This window comes from Lupinus angustifolius, chromosome LG20 (assembly GCF_001865875.1).
Source record: "Lupinus angustifolius cultivar Tanjil chromosome LG20, LupAngTanjil_v1.0, whole genome shotgun sequence".
Classification (NCBI taxonomy): Eukaryota; Viridiplantae; Streptophyta; class Magnoliopsida; order Fabales; family Fabaceae; genus Lupinus; species Lupinus angustifolius.
The window spans coordinates 13,865,636-13,881,037 of record NC_032028.1 but is presented as its reverse complement, the minus strand read 5'-3'; the positions used below and the strand labels follow the sequence as shown (position 1 = coordinate 13,881,037).

The 15,402-nt window shown below is 31.5% G+C and overlaps 1 protein-coding gene across 1 annotated transcript; it reads left to right on the top strand.

Moving 5' to 3' along the window:
- LOC109336702 (digalactosyldiacylglycerol synthase 1, chloroplastic-like) lies at positions 9,701 to 14,598 on the top strand. The gene is made up of 7 exons (XM_019573457.1): positions 9,701 to 10,482; positions 11,111 to 11,143; positions 11,577 to 11,664; positions 12,039 to 12,523; positions 12,609 to 12,875; positions 13,048 to 13,397; positions 13,786 to 14,598. The coding sequence occupies exons 1-7, from the start codon at positions 9,907 to 9,909 to the stop codon at positions 14,318 to 14,320; spliced, it is 2,334 nt and encodes a 777-aa protein (XP_019429002.1). The 5' UTR covers positions 9,701 to 9,906; the 3' UTR covers positions 14,321 to 14,598.

Genomic DNA, 15,402 nt, shown 5'->3' with positions numbered 1-15,402 from the left:
ATAATAAAAATAAAAGGTAATCTATATATATATATATATATATATATATATATATATATATATAACGAACTAGCTTATGAACCTAATGAGTTGAACTATATCCAATTTGAGTTCTCTCATTTATTTGATGAGCTCAATTTCCAGCTCAAGTTCAACTCATTTGGTTCATGAACCAAGTTTATCGAACTAAATAACAAATCGAGTTCTAAACAAATGCTGAATTGGTTCAGTTATTATCAGCCCTACCTACAAATATATAAGTACAAGCCTATACAAAATGTTTGGTTATGATATGTCAAATTTTATGAAATATACATGTGGCATATTGAGTTTTAGATGTTCAAGATAAATGAAATGGTATTAAATAAGTTATTTTCAATTTTTAAAATCTTTTCCAAATTTTTGGCTACCCATATACATATTGGATACACAAAGATCTGTAGGTAACAACCCAAGTAGGTGTATTGATGGATTTGTGATAGGTTTAGGTCCTAAAATGACATAACGGACCATCCCTAGATGACATGTGGGAAATAGCTATCATGAGTAACACTTCATGTGACTCCACTCCAGGAACATCCTCTTACTTTTTAGTTTTAAAAAATCACATTAAATCAAAAAGGACAAAATTGAACCCGCATAAGCAGCACCATGTGGCATTTATTAGTAGATTACATTGTTACACTATTGCACCATCCGCCACAAAAAATTAGGATCTTCTTAGTTACTAAAGTTTGTCTTGTTTTTATTATTTTTATATAATTATATTTAAAGATAAAAATATTATATATTTATTTTTTATGTTGCTTATTTTTTTGATTAATAAGATGTACTAACTTTGCAAGAAGAGGCGCTGGATAAAGTAGCACCACCCACCTTCTACTGACACAGTCCACCTTGTCCCCTCCCAAGCACCTAATTAAAATACCCAGCCCCTCTCCTCATATTACTACCCATTATTCATCCGTATCAATTTTTCTTTAAAAAGGTAAAAGGTATAATGTAATTTATTAGTTGTATTTGTTTTGTATAACATTATATTATATTCTTAAATGTTACATGATGTATTTTTAATGAGGTATGATTATTTGTTATTTTCTCTACTTTATTAGCTATTTTTTAATGTTGTGTTGATATTCTATAAATGTTATATTTTATTAGCTAGTTATAAGAAAAAGTTGGGTGTTCTATTTTATATTTTTTTAAGAGTAAAAGTCATTTGGATATCCTGCAAAATTTGCGGTAAGCTTACTAAGGATATTATGACCTAATAAAAGCAAACCCAAATTAAACCGTGGGCCGTTTACAAATTACAACCCACCTTCCACAAGGGCAAATCACATTTAAACATTGAATGACATACAAAAATTATGAAACCTTATTTTTTTTATTTAATTCCAGCACTTTGTAATAGCTTGGATAACTCCCTGCCCCATGGAGTCCCTACTTGAGGATAGAGATGGCAAAATAGGCCGTTTTGCTTATTTGCCTATACCCGTAAATTTTAATCATGAACAATATTTCATGCCCTAACCATTTTAAAATGGACTAGTGGGTATGTGGGTGGCCTACAGAAATTGGCGAATATTGAAAATTAAAAAATTCATATAAAAAATTAAATGAGGTAGTTGAGAGAAAAATTAAAAAAAAACTTTGATATTTTATATGAAATTGAACAAATCACATTAGATCATAACTTTCTGAGGCATTAAAAATTACATTACACCATTATTTATTTGAATTTTTTCTTAAATTATATCTATGGACTACTCGCATTGCCGAATAGAAATATCCACAGGCTTTCCAGGAAAACGAGTGGAGTTAAATAGGCAAATGAACAAAACTAAACAAGCAAATGAGCCAAGCTAAATGGGCAAATATGCCAAATTTATATGTTGTTTCCCAAAAAAATATGGGCTATGGGTGCCCACAAGCATTGCCCTTTTTTGCATTTATATTGGCAACTAGTTCAGCTAAAAGAATAATACTATTACCAAACCAAGCAGAAAATGCAGCAATCCAGGGAATTGTCAAATTCATGGAATTGACAAAAGTAGCAGTCTATGATACAAACAATTGTATCTCTGCTTTCTTTTATTTTTTCAGTTGAATTTCCATTAAAGTTTGGAACTGAACAAATGGCCTTAGTGCAAAATAAACAAAGTGAGAAACACACATACATGATGCGAATGTAGTGGGGATGACATGACTGATGAATTGTATTCAAAATAGAACACACGTCTAATTTATGTATCTCGTAACCTTCGGATGTGTTGATATTTCAGAAATTAGAAAGAGGAAAACATTTTTCTTCTTGGTAGGGTCGGGGTAGCATTTATTAAGAATATGGATGTGGTGCTAAAGTATGCAGTACAATTTTCCTAAATTGGATTAGGGTAAAAAGTTTCACGTACAATTTTTTTTATATTAAATTGTAGTTCAAATTCATTCTATGTAGGATGTGGATTATAGCGGGTCGACCCATATAATATTAAAAAATAACTTTTTAAATTTTAACATATAATATATTTTTGAAAAAAAAATATATTATTTGATACCAATATATAATATATTTTTTACACATTTATTATGTTAAATTCAACGAAACTCATAGATCTAATGTCTTATATTTGAGTTAAGTTGTGATGTTAAAATATATTTACATAGTTTTTTAAAATAACTCATTTATTAAATTTCTCATTCCTATTTGACTTTCAGTATTATTTAACACAATATAATTTGTAACTTCACTTTAATATATAAACTTTTGGACATTATCAATAATAATATCATGTTGCTTCAATTTATAGCATTGATAATATAAACTCAAGCTCGGATAGAACTCTATATATCAAACTGTAATAATCATCGTAATATATTATCATCATTCTTTATTTTAAGCATGAAGGATACTTTGTATGTTCATTATCAACAACTTCATTGCAAAATAGTACTAATTGAATTTGGTCGTGTGAAATTCTCTATGACAAATAATTATGCTATTTTTTAGTTTTTTTGTAAAAGTTATGGTTCTTCATTATATTTTTTGTTATAAAATTTAAATCTAATTAAATACACACTTAATAAATGAAAAGTGAAATCTAAATTGTTTAACATTTACTTCATTTGATTCGATACATCATTTTATTCATATGTTTAAGAGGAAATTCTACAAAATAGGACAAATAATATCGTGTTTCACTTTGTAACATTGTTGTAATTTATAAATGTTTATATTATAAATAATACACAATCTTTTTTTCAAAGTTCAAAATACGAATATTTAATAACTATTTTTTATGATAAGTTCATAGTACAATTATGTTATAAAACAATCTTCACCCAAGGCTTGTTAACAAACCAAAGTGCCCAAAAAGGAAACAAATGGATATTCCAAAGTCAAAACCCACCCGGGTAAGTCTGGCTCGGACCCGATTTTAAAATAATCTTATCGTTTTGAACTAAAAAGTCCGGATTAAATAAAAAATATATAATATAGTACACAAGTCCTATAAAATTTCTGATTTTGCCGAACCATTTCAATCGAACCCGCCCATTTTGACTTAGAGGTGGGTGCTTCCCTTGTAGTTCAAAACCTTAGTAGGCTTAACATTAGAATGAACAATCTGCAATGAACCTCCACTTTACCACAATAAATATTAGGACTAGGAGCTTCTGTTTTATTTGGTCAATACAAGCTTGCGTTAGCATTTCCTTCTAATTAATCTCGCTATATTCAATTCATTTACTAATTAGCGAATCAATGTTAAATTGACAAAAATATAATTATAAAATTATTTAGGTATTTAACATGTTTGTTTTTAGAGAGAAAAACTCCAATATTAAAAAGGACATGTGAAGGGTTTTAAAAAGGTCCCCAAAACTTCAAAACATTTCCATGTCTTTCAAACACCTTCTAAACAAGGAGATACTTTTTAAAGTCATCACTTTCCTTTCTTCTAAAACAAGACTTCCAAAAACAACCTAAAAGAAAATACATAATTGAAAATTTTACACTTCTAGTAATTTAACATTATCTTTATTCTTGAACTAGTTAGGAAGAACAAATAGTTTATAAAAACTAATTTTTTATTTCCTCTAAAATTGTTGTATTTTACTAATATGTCCTTATATCTTCATTTTATTGTATTAATTTATTGATGAAGTAACCAAGATAGAAATCAAATTTTGTTTGGTGGAAATGAGCATATTGGGCTTTGGATTTTGATATTCAGGTTCAGAGTTGGTTACATGGTAGGCAGTACCATTTCATTAAATTATATGAATTTAATATTTTTAAATTTAATTTGGTTATTTAATTAATTATTAAATAGAAAAAATTATCTATTTTTATTATTGTGCCTAACAATAGGCTACGTAGTTCTTAAAAAAAAACATTTGTTGGTTAGATATTTTAATTCAGGACAAAAGCGGTGTAACACGATTGTTCGAAGGATGGGTTGAGAAGAAAGAAGCCCCAACATATTTTAATTAATGACAAAAGCGGCGTAGCGCGATTGTGCGAAAGATGAGTTAAGAAGAAAAAAGCACTCAGATCCATTGTCTCTCTATCCTTTATATGGTTGGCAAATTTTATTTTTTAGAAAAAAAAATATTGATTTTGATATTTATTTATTAATGAAAATGTTTATTTTTTGTGTATTTATGAAAAGTATTTTAATTGATTGCTAATTTAATTGAAAGTTGTATTTCGTTATTGATTTTGGGAATTAATCGAGTGAAAGGAAGCGGTGTAGCGTGACATTTTGAAAATGAATTGAGAAGAAAGAAGCCTACAAGATGATCGTCTCTCTATTCTTGATTAATTCCTAAAATTATTTCATTTTTTGAAAAATGTAATGTTGCCATATTTTATGTATTAAAAAAAGGTTCAAATTTTTATTGAAGTGTGATTTAAAAATTTGTTATAGGAATTTTTTTTATGGATTATCAAATAAACATGGTAAAACTTGTATTTCGTTATTGATTTTGGGAATTAATCGAGTGAAAGGAAGCGGTGTAGCGTGACATTTTGAAAATGAATTGAGAAGAAAGAAGCCTACAAGATGATTGTCTCTCTATTCTTGATTAATTCCTAAAATTATTTCATTTTTGAAAAATGTAATGTTGCCATATTTTATGTATTAAAAAAAGGTTCAAATTTTTAATGAAGTGTGATTTAAAAATTTGTTATGGGAATTTTTTTATGGATTATCAAATAAACATGGTAAAACTTTTAATTAAAGAATGCATCAAAGTGATTTATTTTATCACTTAATCATTAATTAAATTATCTTACTTTTTATTAATAATTGATGGAAACTTACAGAGAATAAACAATAATCAATTGCTAAAAAATATAAAAAAAACAAATTACTAATTTTTCATTAAAAGTGATGAGATTCCATTATTTTTTGTGTTTACCCGTTGTCCTTAAATTTTTCCAATTTAGTGCATATCGTCATTATTTGATTTTTATATAATATAATTGGTAAATAGTTAGTACCAAATTTATTTTCACATATTAATGTCTAGATCATAAAAAAAATAATGTCATTCAAAAGAATTAGATGATGAATAAAGCAAAATAGTATACCCGATTGCACAAAAGGATGAGCTTTTTACACTATGAGGGTCTGGATCTCATGTAACAAATTGGAGAAGCGCATGACACGGTCAAGCACTGATTGGATGAAGTTGAGAGAGTTTATGTGGCTGGACAGATGGCGAAAAGATATACACCAGAAAGGAGGTGCACAGAACCACATTGTGGGCGCACCTGCAGGGAATCCTGCGTTCCTGTGGGAGCTATGCTCTTATGCGACGTGGTGCACCATAGTCGGGACGCGTTTCGTCCTGTGATTGGACGAGCTTCTAGTCAATGTGAGGAAGAAGGAATTATGCGAATCCAATGCCTGAGAATTGAGGATGAGGTGAATGCACAATGCAACTATGAGCGCAACTGCATTGGATAATTTGGATAGGAATCTTTCATATTTCTCTCTGTGGTAGAATGCTTTTTGCCAGAGTAATTTTTGGAATTTTTCAGTGTTTGCGGTGTTTACAATGTATTTTTTTTTGTTTAATACAAGTTCTATTTATAGTGACGTTTTGGCAACTTAATCCCAAAAATTAAGTTAACTGATTTATCATCTTGATAAACAAGATGAGTTAAATTAAGGGGTCAAATCAGAATAGTTTGACCTAGTTATTTTAATATATTTGGTTATCTCTTTTTTAAATTCAAATGGATAAGATAAAATTAATTATTTTTTTGCATTTAATATTTAAAATTTCGAAAAATCAATATAAATAATTAGAAAATATTTTTTTCTACTTTTTCCTCTCTTTTTTTAGAAAAAATATATGGGCTCATAGAGGCCAATTTCTAATTTAATTTTTTTGTGTGTTTCTAAATCCTATTTTTTTTATTTTTGCTGAAAAGTCATTTTTTGTGGATTAAGTTAATTTAGTTTTAAACTTTTGGTTAACGTAATCACTTGAATTTAAGAATTTTAACAACATTTATTTGTTTTTATTATTTTTGAATTTTTGGTTATCCTAATCACTTAGATTTAAAAATCTTAACAATATTGATACGTTTTTATTATTTTGTTGTCACATTTCTTTATTTATTTTTTTAAAATGAAGCTTCTGGAAGGATATTCCAAGTATATTTAATATAATTAACTTAATAATTTCGAAAATGATTATAAATATTCCATAAAAATAGTTGTAATTATTTCTATTCAATTAATATTATAATTTCATAAAAATACTTAAAATAAAGTCATTTTATTATTATTATTTTTTCTTTTAAAATGTTTTGGGCTTTTTTGGGCCGGACAAAAATGAATATTCACACTCACTAAAAACTATCTAATTAAATATAATTAACTAACTATCCTACCTTATTCTTTTTCTAATGGATCTCATAACAAATATCATATCATTACCGATCACTTCAAAATCAAAATTATCCTCAACATTGGATAATTGCTTAAGAATCCTATAGATTTGATATATTAGATTGGAAGGTTTATCATTGTTGTTCATATTGAAATTGTTTTTGTCCTCAAGGACTAATGCAAGTGTAAGAATCATATATGAATGAGCCCATTATGAAAAGTTTAATTGGTCAAGAGGAGTTGTGCGTAGCATCCCATGTTGGAGGGTACAAGTTGTAGGACTTACGATAATATCTCACGCAATTAAGAGATATGAATGAAAATGGTTTCATGATGTGGGAGAAAAGTAGGGCATGTTAGTAGTATAGAAGAGGATGGATAGTAAGATCATTATCTTTTGAAGATATGTTCCACAAGAACTTTGATCTTCTACAAAGATGGTGGAAATGGTGAGTAGGCCACATGTTGCAAGGTTATTTGTGGAGAAGGATTGATATGGATAGAGCATCCATGACAAATGAGAAAAAATTGAGATTGCTTTATGCTTTCTTTGAATGATTAGGATTGCACCTTCTCATCCCCACATGTAGTAACAATCGAGAACCATTTTTTCCAAGGCATTTGTTTCTTTCCCAAACGTATTTACATAACCAAAATTCATCCCTCTTTTCTCATTCTCTAATTTTTTTTCCAATCGAAATTCCACATTAAAAATCACTCTAAACTTCTTTGGACAAATCTACTTCATCATTTTCTGTGTAAGTTTTAGGAGGAGACACTTTGTTTTATCTCTTGGAGGCAGCATTTTCCAATGATAATGGTGAGTTACTTGTGATTTGTGTTGCTACTATTGATGACTGAGAAAGAGAAGTAATTGTTTCTTCTTTTTCTAATTTTTTTTTGCTTTTGATGATGTTGTGTGTGAGTTAGGAACCAAGGTGAATGAATAAGAATGTTTATCCACCAAATCCTCTTTCATTTAAGAAAGAACTCTCTTATCTAAGCAAATAGATCTACAATTAGAGGATGTCCAGTAACCTCCTTCTAATTAAATGATAAAGTTGTTGGTTGGTTACCTTGTTTAAATGAAAAAATTGGAGCTCCAATGCTAGTTCCATCTCTAGCACTATAAAAATCCCCTTCGTTCTTTTGGCGGGATAGGGTTGGTTGGGAGGCAATGTTGGGGTGTTCTATTCACGAGGATAAGGATGTGGAATGTGGTTGTGATGGTAGGGATAAGGGTTAGAGGGAGGAAGATAACGAGGTGGGGGCTAGTGAGTGGGAGGGGAAGAAGTGTGATGATATTGGAATTGTTAAGTAGAGAAGGAAGGAGGGTGAGATATCTGGTGAAAGTGGTGTTGATTTTCGGGATTCGTCTTGTGAGCAGGTGGTAGTAGTGGTCCAATGTAGTTGTAGGGGGAGGAGGTTGCTGGAATGAATGCATTGAATTTGGATTTGGATCACAAGAGAAGAAATTGAAAAGTCAAAGATGGTAGAACTTGCCTAAGGGTTAGGGACGAGATAAGAAAATGGAAGCACAATTAATACATTGTTAATAGCAATCTATCAAGAACACTATAGAAATTGTTCTATTCCTAAGATAAGGGATAAACTAGAAGATAAAGTACACACTATATTTTTCATATTTCAATTATTCCTTGGATGGATACTGAATACAACTTACATATCATAATTAACATGTAACATCATAACAAACATCTTCGTGTGGAAAATATTCTAATTATTCTTGCTAATCTTGCTAAGTTCTATTCATGTAGAGATTAGTGGTTCTCTTAAATGAATAAGAATGTAATTATAAATTTTTTGAAAAACTTTAACTTATGAATCATCAAAATATATATGTTTGTCTTTAATGTCATCTCTTTATTATTGATTCCATTTATTAAAAGATAGCAATCAAATAAAAATGTTTTATTATTTTAATTGATCTATGAAATTTGAATAGTCCGGTGTGGATTGCATCGTTTTTTCCTCAAGTGTGAAATCGGTCTATGACTAGTGTTGTCTTTTTTTATTAATTCCATTTATCATAAAATAATTAAATATTCTTTAATCATATGATTCACTATTAATTCACTTTCTTACAAAAATATGAAAACTATTTCTTTAATTCTTACTATAGTTTTAAATCAAACAAATCAAATTAATCAAGTGTATGCATTCGACCAAAATTAATTCTTGTGAGACATAAAAATAAAAAAATAAATGTTTGTTTAAACAATTTGATTTTTAATAAAATAAATCAAGGGTATATTTAATTCATGCAATTAGTTATGCTATGATTTTATTACAAGGGGACGGTGGAATGATACCTTCATCGATCCATAATGAACTTCCAATCTTAGAACTCTTATTCAAAAGGTCATTTTATCCTAAATTAGGCATAAAAAGAGTTTTCTTATATTTTAACCGCAAAAATGTTGTAGCTACTGGCGACTCCAAAAGGTCACGTAAACAAAAATCGGGATGCAACACTCCAAAAAACTTCAAAACATTTTCATCTTTTTCACACACCTATCAGTCAAGGAGATATTTTCTAAAGTTATCATCTGTCTCCTTCTCAATATAAGACTCTCAAACACAATCTAAAAAAATGTGTAGTAGTTTAACATTATTTTTATATATGAACCAATTTTATATGACAAAAGCAAAATTTAAGAGGTAAATAGAAAGAAAAAATATTTTATAAAAACTTATAAAATATATATTTGTTTTAAAATTGCTCTATTTATTAATATGTTATTCTATCTTCATCTTGTTTTATTGAGGTAATCAAGACAAAGATCAAAATTTGTTTGGTTGAAATGAGCATATTTCACAGAATTCGAGTAAACATGGGAATATACCATCAGCAACTCATTCTCATCTTCATCACCTTCTTCTTCCGACCACTCTTATCACAATGTTATGACTTATACCACACACTACTCTCTCCCTAATTCCTCACTCTTCACTCTGCATTCAGTTACAACCCGCCATGTCCACACACCCCACCAACTCCAACGCTTTCTCCTTCATCACCATGGGCTGGCGCAAGGTTCGTGACTCCGCCGACTCTGATCTCCGACTCATGCGTGACCGAGCTAACTCGTTCAAGAAACTCGCCACTTCCATTGACCGCGACTTCGAGAATTTCCTCAATTATCCTCCTCCGCCGTTCTCCGTTATTCCTTACGCCTCCTCGCGCCCTCCGCCGCTGCCGGCGGAGATCGACTTCGTGAAGAATTTGAAGCCGAGGCTGACGGGGGAGAGGAGGGGAGGTTTCAGCAAGAAGGTTTTGAAGAAGTGGCGGAGGTCGAGGTCGAGGGTTCGGGTAGACTTGTCGGCGATAAGGGATGCGATCGTGTCCAAGGTGGAGGAAGTGGATGGAATTGTGGATTTTGATAGGGGCGGTTCGAGGAGGAGGTTGAATTTTAGGGATTTTTGGGGGGATTGGAATGGGGATGAGGAAGAACAGCATCTTAAGGATTGCAAGCCAATTCGAGTGTTGAAGACGAGATTGAAAGAGTTTGATAAGAAGAGTGAGTTCATTGAGAAAGTGAAATCAAGCTTGGTATGTATCCACTGTTTACATGAACCATATAATAGAGCAAAATCATATGTTATTTTTTGGTCTCATTCTAATGCATTTATTAAGCTAATAAGCTTTTTAAATCAATTGTTTAATTTAATTTCGGTTATGGTTTCATGGCCTGGTTTTGCAGCTGTAATTTTGTATGTAGTGTACAATGCAAAGATATGTCAGCATCCATCTTTGACATTAGAGTTTTGAATAATGGGTCAATTAAAGTATTGCCATTTTTTCTTTTGAAGAAAAGGTTTACACCATAGTGCATCATTCAGCATTTGTTTATAACTTTTATTTGAGAATCAATGGTTAACACATGGATTGTGGACATGCATTAGTGGTGTAAAAAATCCTTTATATTGTCTTTGCATACCTATCCAATTCATTTTTATACTGAAAGAATATTACAATCACAAAATTGAACCAAAAATCTAATTAGTTTGTGTTTCCCTTTCTGTACATTGGATTAGTTGTGAAGCCCAAGCATGTTATCCACTAATCCATGTTTTTTAATAGTAGTAACTAATATTTTTATCTGGTCATGTGATTGATATATATGTTTTTGCATATGAAAAAGATTTCATTGTAAGAATGTGTATGTTTTTTCTTGCAGAAATCAATGTGCAAAGAGCCTCAAAAATCAAAGGTTAGTTCTTTATTCGTTATTTTATATTATCTGTGTGATTTTGCTTGGTCAAATATAATACACTTTTGTATAAAGATTCTAAGTTTTCTTAGTTACACCACTACCCATAATACAACATGGATGTTAGCTTAATATGCATGCTAAAATAACTCCTTCAATTATATGCCAGAATAATTGGGTGTTTCAATTTTTATGGTAGCTGGATTGTGTTTTAACTTATATAAAAAAAAAAGCAGCCCAATACACGTAGCTCCCACCTACTGGGATCTGGGTAGGGTAATTATGATTGGATACTTCAGTTCAACAGTTGGTTTTAAAATAAGGATTTCCTTCTTCATATTGGCATTCATCTTCTTGTGGACTTATTCTTGTATGCTCTGCACCATCCTTGATTTGAATCTGGAACCATAATTACTATTTTTTGTTGTTGAAGGAAGTGCCACCATTGGATGTACCTGAACTTCTGGCCTATTTTATTAGACAATCTGGTCCATTTTTGTATCAACTTGGAGTCAGAAGAGGTACTTAAATATTCTAAATTTATTTTGGGATTTTGTTCCATGATTTCCAATTTTATATGTATGATCACTGGTATTTTTTATCACTAAGCTGGTTCTTTCATACATTCACTTCACTACAGTGTTGAACTCTTAAGACTTTCGGTGTAGATAGTTACATACAATGGAACTAGATATGGTGATGTGTGTGACAAGGACAAAGTAGTAACATGGTAAGGTGTTTTGATATGATGGCTCATTGTTGGTCAGTAGGCAGGAGCGGTTACAAGTTCACCTTCTCAATCGTAGCCTTTTAGTTTAAGAAAGACGTATCAAATATATGTGTACAGTTCACTTTATCTGCTCATATTTCATGAGTTGTCTAACTGTGATTGCAGACATATGTGACAAGATAGTGGAAAGCTTATATAGCAAAAGTAAGAACCAACTTCTACTTCAGTCCCTTTCTGGGGAAGAATCTCCTATTCTCGGGAAAGGAAATATAAATGAAGAGTTGGATTTGAGAATAGCAAGTGTTCTTCAGAGCACTGGACACCGATATGATGGTGCACTATGGAAAAATCATGCAAAGCGTGATCTGTCAGGCAATGAAAGGCATTTTGCAATAGTCACAACTGCTAGTCTTCCTTGGATGACAGGAACTGCTATAAACCCACTATTTCGAGCTGCATATCTATCACAATCTGAAAAGCAGAAAGTGACTTTGTTGATTCCATGGCTTTGTACTTCAGATCAAGAGTTAGTTTATCCCATTAATCTCTCTTTTAGTTCACCAGAAGAACAGGAACTTTATATACGTAATTGGCTTGAGGAAAGGATTGGCTTTAGGGCAGACTTCAAAATATCCTTTTATCCTGGCAAGGTAGTTTTTTATGAAGTTATTTATGATTTACCAGGTTTCATATCAAATTACATTGAATTCTCACTTTTGTCCGTTTTGTGAATAGTTTTCAAAAGAAAGACGAAGTATAATACCCGCTGGTGATACTTCTCAATTTATACCATTCAAGGATGCTGACATTGCTATTTTAGAAGAACCAGAACATTTGAATTGGTATCATCATGGTAAGCGTTGGACGGATAAATTCAACCATGTTGTTGGTATTATACACACAAATTACTTAGAATACATCAAGAGGGAGAAACATGGGGCCCTCCAGGCATTCCTTGTGAAACACATTAATAACTGGGTTACAAGAGCCTATTGCCACAAGGTATGAAATTTATCATCCTAGTATGCTAGTCTTCAGTCTCCATAAACTAGGGAGATAATTAAATAGAAGTATTTTTGGTGGTTTTTATTTATGAACTTGTCATGGAATAAGATTATTCGTGCAAGTATAAAATTAGAAAAAAAGAATTAAGTTATTTATGATTTATATTCAGGTTCTTCGTCTGTCAGCTGCTACTCAGAATACACCTAAGTCTGTAATTTGCAATGTTCATGGTGTTAATCCGAAGCTCTTAAAAATTGGAAAAAAGGTTGCTTTGGATAGGGAGCTTGGGCAGGAAACCTTTACAAAAGGGGCATATTTCTTGGGAAAGATGGTATGGGCAAAGGGATATAAGGAATTGATCCATTTATTAGCAGAACATAAAAGTGACCTTGAAGGCTTCAATTTGGATGTATTTGGCAGTGGAGAGGATGCTAATGAAGTTCAGAGTATGGCTAAAAGGTTGGATTTGAATCTCAATTTTCAGAAAGGAAGAGACCATGCAGATGATTCTCTACATGGGTAAGAATAATTTGAAATATTAGCTATAAAAAAGTAGTATTATAATATTACTCACTCGAAAAGATCCTCAAATTGTTATTAAACATAACAACAACCAAACCCAATTCCCATTAAGTGAGAGAACATACCTACATAAATGAAGAAAACAATTCTTTTGAATTTCACCATTAAAACATGAGCTTAATGTTTACTTCCCCCTCTTCATAAAGTGATTTGGTTGTGTACCAAGGAAAATAGTGTTGAAAACTGTTCTTTCCATACATGTAGACACATATCTCCTCACCGACTCTTAAGATACTAGTTCATTTGTCACAGCACATGCTGATACTGAACATGTTTGTATTAAGTTTGGTTCCCTTTTTAACACCATTTATCTACTTTCCTGAAGGTACAAAGTATTCATAAATCCTAGTCTTAGCGACGTGCTCTGCACAGCAACAGCTGAGGCACTTGCAATGGGGAAGTTTGTAGTTTGTGCTGATCATCCATCAAATGAGTTCTTCAGGTCATTCCCGAATTGTTTGACTTACAAGACATCTAATGAATTTGTGGCAAAAGTAAAAGAAGCCTTAGAAAATGAGCCTCATCTTCTTACACCTGCACAAAGCTATCAACTTTCTTGGGAGGCTGCTACTCAAAGATTTATGGAATATTCCGAGCTTGACAAAATCATGAACAAGGAGAAGGATGCTGCAAAGTCAAGCACAGACAACGTAAAACTCATCGATAAGTCTGTTTCGATGCCTAATCTGACAGAACTAGTAGATGGAGGGTTAGCATTTGCTCATTTCTGTCTCACTGGGAATAATTTCCTTCGTGTATGTACCGGAGCCATACCTGGGACACGTGACTATGACCTGCAGCACAGTAAGGACCTTAATCTCTTACCTCCACTAGTAGAAAATCCTATCTATGGTTGGTGACTAGTATAAAATAGTGTAGTAGTATTTTGACGCCTGGTTATGTTTAGAAGCATTGCTAAGAGTAAAGACCTCCATTTTTATCAAGTGAATGGATTTTCTGGTCTGATTTTGTAGTTTCTGCTTTGTTTTATAGTTATTGGTTGTAATTAGGAACTACTAAGCTAGGTCTTTTCTTTTGACTACATAAATTGGAGAATGAAAGTACTTACAAAGCTTTCTAAATCTAAACAAAATTGTACTGACAAGTGACAACACATCATTTTCACACATGGGTTGGTATAAAGTTTTTTATACCGTCAATACATTGTTATCGTTCACCGTCATTATTTTCATATAAGAATTAATAAGGGCTAAAATATAAATATGGTGAATGATACTTTAATAATTTGAAAATTCTTACATTATTGTACATAGTTTATTTTTCTTCTTGTATACTTATGTAACTTAATCGAAATAAAAGTTCATTTCTGAAGAATGTAATTTTATAAATTAATGAGTACCGTGTTTCGATAAACAAACTGGCCATTCTCTGTATGTTTTAGAAACGTTGTTCTCACATGGTTCGAATTCCATCCTAGCAATTTTGTCTACTACGTTATTATCAATAGAATCCTGAACACTACTTGCTGCATTTGTAAAAGATAGTGCTTGTGGTAGCACACTAGACCACTAAAGCAGTAATCAAGTCATATTGGTGGTGTAGGGAAGTATGCCTTATTGCGAGTATGGTTTAGTCCCAATCTTTTTATTATTTGGGTATCTCCGTGGCGTAAACCATAGAAGATGTGAAACTTGAAAACTACTTATTAAAAGACTCCAATCTCAACTTTCTTCAAGGAAAATGAATTAGACCTTCTTTGGTGGACTTGTCATCTTGATCAATGTTGTCTTATTTGCTCTTTTTATGTACTACTTGTCCTTCTACAAAGCTCCTTTGACTGTTGTCCAATCTATTCAAAAAATCCAACTCGATTTCTTGTGGGGTGGAGTTGAGCGCAAAAGGAAGATTAATTGGGTCAATTAGGAAAACATGTGTAAAGATAAATCTGAGGGAGGGTTAGGGTAAAAGGCATTCACTTATT

Bases quoted from the DNA above. Each gene is read 5' to 3' on its own strand.
- LOC109336702 (XM_019573457.1), top strand. From the start codon at position 9,907: ATGTCCACACACCCCACCAACTCCAACGCTTTCTCCTTCATCACCATG. The intron at 10,483-11,110 runs GTATGTATCCAC...TTTTTCTTGCAG, and splicing joins AGAAAGTGAAATCAAGCTTG to AAATCAATGTGCAAAGAGCC. The intron at 12,524-12,608 runs GTAGTTTTTTAT...TTTTGTGAATAG, and splicing joins TATCCTTTTATCCTGGCAAG to TTTTCAAAAGAAAGACGAAG.